Source organism: Rhincodon typus, chromosome 16 (genome assembly GCF_021869965.1).
Source record: "Rhincodon typus isolate 14 chromosome 16, sRhiTyp1.1, whole genome shotgun sequence".
Lineage (NCBI taxonomy): Eukaryota > Metazoa > Chordata > Chondrichthyes > Orectolobiformes > Rhincodontidae > Rhincodon > Rhincodon typus.
This window is the reverse complement of record NC_063347.1, coordinates 22150013-22161317: the sequence shown is the minus strand read 5'-3', so window position 1 is coordinate 22161317 and position 11305 is coordinate 22150013. Positions and strand designations below refer to the sequence as shown.

Genomic DNA, 11305 nt, shown 5'->3' with positions numbered 1-11305 from the left:
GATAGAGGAGAGGATAGGTGGAGAGGAAACAAACAGGTCGAAGAGGCGGGGATGGAGCCAGTAAAGGTGAGTGTAGGTAGGGAGTTAGGAAGGGGATAGGTCAGTCCAGGGAGGACAGACAGGTCAAGGGGGCGGGATGAGGTTGGTCGGTAGGAGATGGAGGTGCGGCTTGAGGTGGGAGGAGGGGATAGGTGGGAGGAAGAACAGGTTAGGGAGGCAGGGACGAGCTGGACTGGTTTTGGGATGCGGTGGGGGGAGGGGAGATTTTGAAACTTGTGAAATCCACATTGATACCATTGGGCTGCAGGGTTCCCAAGCGGAATATGAGTTGCTGTTCCTGCAACCTTCGGGTGGCATCGTTGTGGCACTGCAGGAGGCCCAGGATGGACATGTCGTCTGAGGAACGGGAGGGGGAGTTGAAATGGTTCTCGACTGGGAGGTGCAGTTGTTTATTGCGAAACGAGCGTAGGTGTTCTGCAAAGCGGTCCCCGAGTCTCCGCTTGGTTTCCCCAATGTAGAGGAAGCCACACCGGGTACAGCGGATGCAGTATACCATATTGGCAGATGTGCAGGTGAACATCTGCTTGATGTGGAAAGTCTTCTTGGGGCCTGGGATGGGGGTGAGGGAGGAGGTATGGGGGCAGGTGTAGCACCTCCTGCGGTTGCAGGGAAAAGTGCCGGGTGTGGTGGAGCTGGAGGGGAGTGTGGAGCGGACAAGGGAGTCACGGAGAGAGTTGTCCCTCCGGAAAGCAGATAAGGGTGGGGAGGGAAAGATGTCTTTGGTGGTGGGGTCGGATTGCAGATGGCGGAAGTGTCGGAGGATGATGCGTTGGATCCGGAGGTTGGTGGGGTGGTACGTGAGGACGAGGGGGATTCTTGTTTGGTTTTTATTGCGTGGACGGGGTGTGAGGGATGAGGTGCGGGAGATGTGGGAGACACGGTTGAGGGCGTTCTCGACCACCGAGGAGGGGAAGTTATGGTCCTTGAAAAACGAGGACAACTGAGATGTACGGGAGTGGAATGCCTCATCCTGGGAGCAGATGCAGCGGAGGCGAAGGAATTGGGAATAGGGGATAGCATTTTTGCAGGAAGGTGGGTGGGAGGAGGAGTATTCTAGGTAGCTGTGGGAGTCGGTGGGCTTGAAATGAATATCGGTTTCTAGGTGGTTGCCCGATATGGAGACAGAGAGGTCCAGGAAGGGGAGAGAGGTGTTAGAGATGGTCCAGGTAAACTTAAGGTTGGGGTGGAAGGTGTTAGTGAAGTGTATGAACTGTTCGAGCTCCTCGTGGGAGCACGAGGCGGCGCCGATACAGTCATCAATGTAACGGAGGAAGAGGTGGGGTTTAGGGCCGGTGTAGGTACGGAAGAGGGATTGTTCCACGTAACCTACAAAGAGGCAGGCGTAGCTTGGGCCCATGCGGGTACCCATGGCTACCCCCTTTGTCTGTAGGAAGTGGGAGGAATCAAAATCTCCCCTCCCCCTACCGCATCCCAAAACCAGTCCAGCTCGTCCCTGCCTCCCTAACCTGTTCTTCCTCCCACCTATCCCCTCCTCCCACCTCAAGCCGCACCTCCATCTCCTACCGACCAATCTCATCCCGCCCCCTTGACCTGTCCGTCCTCCCTGGACTGACCTATCCCGTTCCTAACTCCCTACCTACACTCACCTTTACTGGCTCCATCCCCACCTCTTCGACCTGTTTGTTTCCTCTCCACCTATCCTCTCCTCTATCCGCCTCCCACTCTCTCCCTATTTATTTCAAAACCCCCTTCCCCTCCCCCTTTTCTGATGAAGGGTCTAGGCCCGAAACGTCAGCCTCTCTGCTCCTATGATGCTGCTTGGCCTGCTGTGTTCATCCAGCCCTGCACCTTGTTGCTTTGGATTTTATATATATTTTTTTAAAAATCAACGATGATTCACCAGCATTCTCAGTTAGAGTTTAAAGGAAATCTGTTAAACTATTTCATTCCTGTTTCAAGGTCAGTTTAGACAGGAATTACTGCGATGATAACTAACAGGAACAATTATTAGCACTGCTCAAATTTAACTTATCTTCTGAATAAAATCAATTCTGTGCACCCATAACAGTTCAAAAATACTTTTGTACCGTGCTTTCACAAAAACTGCACATTTAAAATTTGGTTCCAGCTAATTAAAAACAATGAGTGACATCATGTACCATCATGTTCTTGTCTCTTTCATTTCTGCTGCAGTATTGGATTACAAAATTCTTAAATGGAATAAAACAACAAAGAAAACTCCAAGTTAAATCTCCTCTGCTCTGGTACTTCCTTGGGACATTGGAATTTGTTCTCTTTTTATGGAAACAAGGTCTGCTCATAAAAGCAAATTACTGCATGGCCCAGAAGAGTGGTGCAGTGCAGCCTCGATATGAAAACAGTCAATTTGATATGTGATTATTGATTTTTGCATCTTATTTTTGTAAGCTCAAAGGAATACTTTAACAAAAGATGTCAAAGGAGTTAGGAATTTTGTACTCTATTTACTTAAAAAAAACTGTACAGGCTCTAGCTCACTCTAGTGGATGAAAATAAGATTTGCAATGAAAAAAGCATCTTAGTTGTTCTGGATTTAGCAAAAAAGCTAGAATTGGCAGAGTCCTCATAAACAAACAAGTTTTAGTGAAATAATTTTGCTTTATACTTGCATACCTTAAAATGCATAACAAAATTTACACTAAGAATTAAAATCTCTCAGTAACATAAATTTACCCTATCTTACACTTAAAGAAGTGATTATCAGTTGGCACTTCCAATTAGCAGAGATTAAATAATAAATAAACATTAACCAAGACACATGAAAATAGTTCTGTGCAAATGTACAATCATGATAATAAAATTAAATGTCATACCAATCAGGTCAAGAAGCATAGACAATGTAATTTTTATGAGCGTTTTCTTCCTCTTTTCATACAGTAGAATGACTTTGATGTAGAAAATCTCATGGGACAAAAATTGATACCACGCCTATAGAGATATTAAAACAGGTGACTTGATCAAAGAGGTCAAAGGAGGAACAAGGTGGACGATGTGGTTTAGAGAGGCAATTTTAGAGCTCAGATCCTGGATGATTCAAGGAACGACCTTCAATTGCATGGAAAAAGAATAGGGAATTGCTGAAGGAGGGTTTTGTTTCGAGGAATTTGAACACCGGAATGAGAATTTTCCAAATTGAGATGTTCGTGTACTCAAGCACATGGGATGATGCGTCAGGGGACATGGGGAAAGGTAAAATCCAGCAGCAATTTTGGGCAAGCTCAAGTTTATGCTGAGTGGAGGATAAAAAGTCAGCCAAGACAGACAGTCTAGAAGTAACAGAAACGTCAAACAGGATTGCACCAAAATTAAGCTGAGCTGGGATTTTGGCAAGCCATGTAAATGGGGAGGAAGAAGGTGGTCTTTTATGGAAGAGGGGTTTGGAGTCATAAGTCTACTTCAGGACTAAATAGAACACAAATTACATAGTTCAGTCCAAGACAGTAGGAGGCTAAAGGAATAGAATCAATTGAGTGAATGGAATATGCAGTAGTCTCTGAGCTTCCCAATGTTAAATGAATAATATTTCACCTCATCTAGGTTTCAGATCAGCTATCTGACAAACTAAAGGTGGACAGATCAAGTGACAGTTTGTAGACATTGTGCTTTCAGATGATGTTACTGAAAACTAAAAGTGCAAATATGGTCAAAGGTGAAGGTTTCAGGAAACTTCAAAAATTATTGACAGCGTTTCATGAAGTAATAGTATGAAAATAGTATGAAGAAACATGTACCAAGGATGGAACAGAGGGAAGGGAGGTCAAGGAGTAACTGGTGTCACAGGCTCTCTGCAGCTTCTTAGATTTCACTATATGTGCCAAAAGCAGCAATGAGACATCAGTCTCTCTCATTTTGGAGACAAGAATAGTTTTGAGTAGTAAAATATTTCAAAACTAAGTGGAACAAGAAACATATGAGCAAAAATGGGCACATGATCAATACAGAGTCCCATTTTGAACCCACCTCGGTCTTTTAGTTCAAGTGTTTTCTTCTTACATCTTCCAGATTCAGTAGCTTTGACGGGCATAGTCTGTTCTACAGTGGCAGGTTTTGCAACTGCATCATGAACAACAGGTGTGCAGGTGGCTCTAGAGATTACTGGTCCCACTGCTCGAGATCCAGAAAGTTTCACATGGTCATACCTTGTCAATGCAAGATAGAATGTAGTTAGATAAACAAACATCAACACTATCACCATAGAATGGGGCACACTAGTAAACTGCACACTAGTAACTTAAGTCTAAATATGACCCACTGACATAGAAAAGAATTTTTTTAAACTTGCAGGCAAAAAGCTAGTGAGACAAGTGGGTTGTCAGCGAAGAACTGCAACAAGAGGCCCAGTGAATTTCACCTGCTGGGTTTTTGTTTACATTTGTGGTTGTTACCTGCTTGAATTGGATTTTTAGAGACAGGTCATTGGCTCAAGTCTTGCAAAGTTTGGCAGCTCTGAAACCACCAGTAAGGCTAGTTAGGCTGGGGTTGTCAAGGATATTTTTCAGATTGGAGGAATAGTAAAACCCACATTACAGCAAGCAAAGGCAAACGATAAACTATACAGGACTTGTTTTTTTCCCAGCTCTAACAGTTAAATGGTTTGCAAAGAACTGGGTAAATTAAGTGGTTAAAGCACCCATGCACTTAAAACTTAGTCATCTGTTACACCATTTGTAACATTTTCAGGCATTTCACAGAACATCACTTCTTTGTAGTACTTGAAAATACCACATTTCATTTCCATAAATAGTTCCACTAGCTTGCTAGAATTTATGTCATTTCATCAGAGCAGAAGGCTCAAGTTTAACAGGTGACTTGTACCTAACTTCAGCAGCCACAAGATGTAATGGAGACAGGCATAACTTTTATGCTTGAGTGCCACTTGTGTTCAACAGTTTATTTTAGAAGGCAGTACTGGATTACAGCTGACCCGCAGCAAACTCAGCTCATACTTCCTAAAGCAAACAAATACCACAAGCCTTTCATTAAAAATAAAAAAAAATCAGAAACTCAAAGAACATGCATTTTTCGAGGCATAAATTCTCACATCAACTGAGATTGTAAATGTTGTTAAAACATCTCAAAAATTGAGGGGGAAAATGTCAAAAAGTTAAAAGTTTTAACACACTGCCTCTAACACCTAACAGGACAAAGGCAACAGATATGTAGGAACACAACCACCTAAAAGTCCCTCCAAGCTACACAATATCGTGGAAGCAGGCCATTCAGCCCATCAAATCCACACCAAAGCTCTGAAAATTATCCCACCCAGATCAACTCCCTACCTTATCCCTGTAACCCTGCAATTCCCATGGCTAATCCACCTAGCCTACACACCCCTGGACACTACAGGCAATTTAGCATGGTCAATCCACCTAACCAGCACATCTTTGGACTGTGGGAGGAAACTGGAGCACCCGGAGGAAACCCAAACAGACAGGGGGAGAATGTGCAAACTTCATACAGACATCTGCCCAACTGTGGAATCGAACCTGGGACCCTGGTGATGTGAAGCAATAGTGCTAACCACTGAGCCACCATGCTGCCCTTCTATTCTCTGCATCAAAATTCTGGCACTCTCTTAACAGCACTACCGGAACGATATGCACCACAGGTATTCAAGAAGGTCTCTCACTACCGTCATTTTAAGGGGAATTGGGATGGGCAACAGTTCAGACTTTGCAAGAGACAGCAACAGCCCATAAATAAGTAATATAAGAAACAGAAATAAATAGGTTTAAGTCCAGAGAAGCACCAACAGACATTTAGGCAATGTATTCAAATTTAAGCAATAACTCGTTGGGGGTAGGTGAGCCAGAAAACAAAAACAGTACAAAGTGCTTGCTTCCCCAGGAAAACACGAATGGCTCCCTTCGAATTTATGATGGCAAGCACAAGTTTAATATGCTTGTCACTCATTGTGCCTCAAAATTGTATAACCCAACAATTAACTTCCCAAAATAATTTAGTGGTAGCACAGTAATAGTTAAAGACGACAAAATTATTAATCCTACCTGCAGTGGTCCCCGTAAGCACACTGCCCCTTCTGGTAGAACTTACAGATGGTAGATGGCTTGCTCGTCGACAAATCATGGGAAAACATACATCGACTCCCTTCACGACAGACCCCATGCATAAAATATCTGAAGAGAATTATTTAACAGGGTTTAGACCAATTTACACCAATTAACATAACCACATAGAATCACAGTTGAAATATCAAGTGGGTTACTCATCATTGTTTATAGAATTATCTGAAAAAGAGCTGACCAAACGAACACATGAAAACAGAAATGAAAAGAGATCTGTACAAATGACGGATAATGCCATCATTACACTAACCAGTGTGATTTTATATCTTACGAAAACAATCATGCACATGTAAACCAATGTTAAGTAGCCCATTCCAACTTAGGTTAATTTAAATTTCCGCTTCTAAGTTTAAAAAAAAAATTTTAACATGTTCCTCAATTTTTTTCACTTATTAATCCCCAAGCATATCGAATTATGAAGGTTTGGATATTTGATGTCAACTCTCCACCAAATAGTGTGCAATGATAAACAGTTGGAATTCTACGATTCCATGCCAGTTACAAACTGCTATAGAAATGTTACAGTTAGGGTGTACATTGCTGTGAACCATAGGTCAGCTGCTAAATTCAAGAACCAACAACTGAAAATGCACAAGCTGGAACTTTTGCCATGAAAAATAAAGGTTGGGTGTGACCTGATGAAGGCTTTTCAATTATGAAAAGTGTTGATGGAGGTTGCATTGTGACAATATTTTCAATTGCAGTGGAAAAGCAAAACTAGAGACCCATCAATGTAATGGAATCACAAAGAAATCAAATACAGAATTTAGAAGAAGCTTTTACCACAGTGGCAAGAATATAAATCTCACTACTGCAGGGATCAGTTGAAGCATGCAATACCTTTAGACTTTAAGGGGAGACTAGCCAAATATATGAGGCAAAATGGGACATAACAAGAACTGCAGATGCTGGAGTCAGAGTCATTTCCGTGTGGAGCTGCAGGAACACAGCAGGTTGTGCAGCATCAGAAGAGCAGGAAAGTTGACAGTTTGGGTTTACACCCTTCATCAGGACTGTCTCATGCTGTATGACCTGCTGTGTTCCTCCAGCCCAACACTGTATTGACTATGAGGCAAAAGCAAATGGAGATTTTTTTAATGTTGAAAGGAGTTAGATGAGGCAAGATGGGAGAATCTATTGTGGATCATAAGTATCAGCATGGACTGGTGGCATCAAATGACCTTTGTTGCTGTATATTCTATATAATTCACAATGTGAAACTTTGTTTAAAGGGGAACTGTGCCAATTTAAAGCAAGTAATCAAATATTAAAGCATGTTGCACGCTTAACTGTTGATCTTCACTTGACTTTTAAACACAATGAGAACAACAGATTCAACTAAGGATATATTTAAGAGGTGTGTCTCAAAGCTTGGTCTAAGGAGTGGCTTTTAAGAACAACATTTAATAAATAGAGACAATAGTTCTTTTTAGAGAGGGAAAAATGTCTTTGGTGGTGGGGTCGGATTGCAGATGGCGGAAGTGTCGGAGGATGATGCGTTGGATCCGGAGGTTGGTGGGGTGGTACGTGAGGACGAGGGGGATTCTGAAGAAGGGTCTAGGCCCGAAATGTCAGCTTTCCTGCTCCTCTGATGCTGCTTGGCCTGCTGTGTTCATCCAGCTCTACACCTTGTTATCTCATTTAATAAACAGAAGTGGATTCAAGGGAGTTTAAGGTTAATTCCAGATCACTGGCAGTTGAAAGCACGTATAACACTGAAGAGTCAAAGAAAGGGGTGATCCTTCATGAGTTCATAGAATCCCGACAGTGCGGATCAGGTGAACGGGGGGGGGGGGGGGGGGGGCGGAGCGAGAGAGGAAGAGCTTGGCAGGGGAGTGATGTTGAAGGCCTGGCACTCAGTTACAACTCTACTGACCCTGGATAACCCCAAAGGCAGAGACGTTGCCGCCAGTCCCGCTGCTTAAATCACTGAGTCCCCGCTCGGCCAGCAGCCCACCCCCGAGCATGATTCAAGAGGCTCAGTACCTGCACGTCACCTGTTTAGTACTCATCATCCCGCCGCCAATCCTACATCCTCTTCGTTATCTCCACCATCAGCTTCCTGTCCGTCCGTCTAAGACCACGTACCCGCCACAGGAACCGACACGAAGGTTCCGGGGCTCGGTCGCGGCTAGAGGTGGCGCCCCCCGCTGCCTTTCCTGTTTGTTCCGTAACCCGGAAGTGACGGTGGCGTAACGTCACGCGCATGCGCCAGTAGTCTCGTGTGTACTTGACTCCCAGTCCATGTGTGGAGCAGTTGAATCTTGGACAGTAACAACATGTTACATCTACGTAGCATACTTACCGCAGTGAAAAGGGCATTAGAAAGTCAAACATATCAATAAGTATTGTCTGTTTTTGTGAACCAATATTTCAAAATTGACTTGAGTAGATTATTAAACGTTATGCACATACCAATGTCTACAATGCCCACCAGTTGCAGAGGGTTTCAAGTATACAGCAGCTTTTAAAAATGCCTTTTTCTCAATTTATTTGTTTGAAATGAAGATACAGATTGTTTCTTTTTCTAAATTTATTAGTGTAAAAACACATGAGAAAACCAATCAAATCAATTAATAGCAAAATGGGCTCATTAGCTATTTTGAACATATCATGTAGGAAGATGTCAGGGTACATATAGAGCTTGGGTTCCACCTCATCAGTCTTGGCCCAAACATGGTCAAAAGATCTGAACTCAGTAGCTGAGGTGAGAGTGACTGCCCTTCACATCATGGCATCACTTGACTGAGTATGCCATCAAACAGCCCCAGCGAAACTAAAACCAGTGGGAATCAGAAGCAAAACAGTCTACCCAGTACAGAGGAAGATGGTTGAGATTGCTGGAAATCAACCATCTTAGTCCCCGGCTGTCTCTGCAGGAGTTCTTCAGGGTAGTGTCCTAGGCTCAATCGCCTTAATCTGATTCATCAATGACCTTCCCTCCATCATAAAGTCAAAATGCAGCGGGGAGACATTCACTGATAATTATACAATCTCCAGCACCATTCACGGATCTTCGCATGCTGAAACAGACATGTCCAAATGCAACAAGCCCAATACAACGTTTTGGAGTAGATCTGTAGCTCGGGTTGTGGGTGTTGAGGTTGGTTGGCTCGCCGAGCTGGTTTGTTGTTTTGCAGACGTTTCGTTACCATGCTTGGTAACATCCTCAGTGCAGCCTCCGATGAAGCGTCAGTGTGTTTTCCCGCAAGGTTTTTAAACTCTGGGGTCCGTTGAGATGGATTGCCTCACTTCCGGCTAGGCAGAGACAAGCACGAGAATTCCTGGAAGCATGGCACTCCATGAAGCATGCTATTAATAAACACATTGAACTCGACCCCATAGACATTCCACTACGAAGGAAACCCGGAAGTGAGGCAATCCATCTCAACGGACCCCAGAGTTTAAAAACCAGGCAGGAAAACACACCGACGCTTCATCGGAGGCTGCACTGAGGATGTTACTAAGCATGGTAACGAAACGTCTGCAAAACAACAAACCAGCTCGGCGAGCCAACCAACCTCAAGTCCAATACAATGTTCAGGCTCATGTTGATAAGTGGCAGGTGACATTTATGGCTCATAATTGTAAGGCAATTACCATCTCCACAAGAAACAATCTAATCTCACATTCAATTATATTACCATTACTGAATTGCCCACTATCAACTTCCTGAGGGTTACAATTGACCAGAAACTGACCTGGCCCAACCATATAAGTACTGTGGCTACAAAAAAGTTGAGAGGCTGGGAATTCTATGATGAGTAATTCACTTGCAGGCTCCCCAAAGTATATCAATTGCTATAAGGCACAGGTCAGATTGTAAAGGAATACTGTTCATTTTCTTGGATGAGTGCAGCTCCAACAATACTTGAGAAGCTCAACACCATTCAGGATGAAACTGCCCATTTGATTGGAATCACATCCATCAACTTAAACATCACTCCTCCTTCCAACGACGTACAGTATCAGCAGTGTGTACCTTCTACAAGGCTCAATATAACAACTAATCGAGGCTCCTTTAACAGCACCTTCCAAATCCATGGCCTCTACTACCAAGGAAGACAAGGGCAGCAGATAAATGGGAACACCATCACCTGAAAGTTCCCCTCCAAGCCAAATTCCATCCTAACTCAGAAATATATTGCCACTGTTGTTGGGTCAAATTCCTGGGACTCACCAACAACAGTTGGTGACCCTACACCACACAATACTTCAACAGTTCAAGAAAGTAGATCTAAAAAATAATTAGGGAAGGGCAATGAATGTTGGTCTAACCAGCAATGTTTACATTTGTGAAAGAATCACTAAAGAAAATATAATTTTAGATAGCCTGAGTATACTGCATGTGGATGCTATTGTTTAAATTGTTACATGTATTGTGAAATCCTGTGGGATGTTAGAAGTGTGTGAAATTTGGAGATTCAGGAGGATTTTGAATTCTTTCCACCAAGTTAAGACTTCTTTATTAAGGGTGTTCTTATGGTACTAAAATATTACTCTGGTTTTATAGTTCAGTGTTACTAATCATCTGTAAACACTACAAAGCTAATTTTATGAGGTGTGTAGCTTTTAGGCCCTAACCTTCCATATTCCTATGAAAGCAAACTGTGCATAGGTTTTCGTTCATAGATTAATAAGGATTACTTTGAATACCTACATTGTTTGTCAGTTTCTCAATTTTGGTATACCAGAATAAAGAGTTACTATACTATTTACAGATCAGTCAAAATATTTAGCCTGAACCATGATATATCATTGTATCTGATTAATCGTTACAGTTGTAAACACATATATTGTCAGCTGTGCTAAATGAAAAACTACTGTTCAAAGGAAGATAGATTGAGAAACCCTGAGATAGTAAGAACTGCAGATGCTGGATTCAGAGATAACAGTGTGGAGCTGGAGGAACACAGCAGGCCAGGCAGCATCAGAGGAGCAGGATTTTCTGAAGAAGGGTCCTGACCTGAAACGTCAATTTACTGCTCCTCTAATGCTGCCTGGCCTGCTGTGTTCCTCCAGCTCCACACTGTGTTATCTAGATTGAGAAACACTTTTTGTTTTGCTTTTTTATTATTCTTGTCAGTAGGATAGACTTCATAGTGGCAACATCACAAGTTTTCTGTTTACTGCAGCTTCAATTAATGTTCTTTAGAGAA

At 42.9% G+C, this 11305-nt stretch overlaps 1 protein-coding gene across 2 annotated transcripts in view; it reads right to left on the bottom strand.

The window, feature by feature from the left end:
• Window positions 1–8309, bottom strand: part of mkrn2 (makorin, ring finger protein, 2) — a 22689-nt gene extending 14380 nt beyond the window's left edge. The window contains exons 1-3 of one of the 2 annotated variants that reach the window (XM_020510890.2): window positions 8133–8309; window positions 6069–6197; window positions 4021–4199 (exon numbers count right to left, since the gene is read on the bottom strand). In XM_020510890.2, coding sequence (XP_020366479.1) covers window positions 4021–4199; window positions 6069–6197; window positions 8133–8161 — 337 coding nt within the window. In that variant the 5' untranslated portion in view covers window positions 8162–8309. The remainder of the gene's footprint in view (window positions 1–4020; window positions 4200–6068; window positions 6198–8132) is intronic. The other variant, XM_048606301.1, reaches the window with a different exon arrangement.
• Window positions 8310–11305: the final 2996 nt, after the last annotated feature.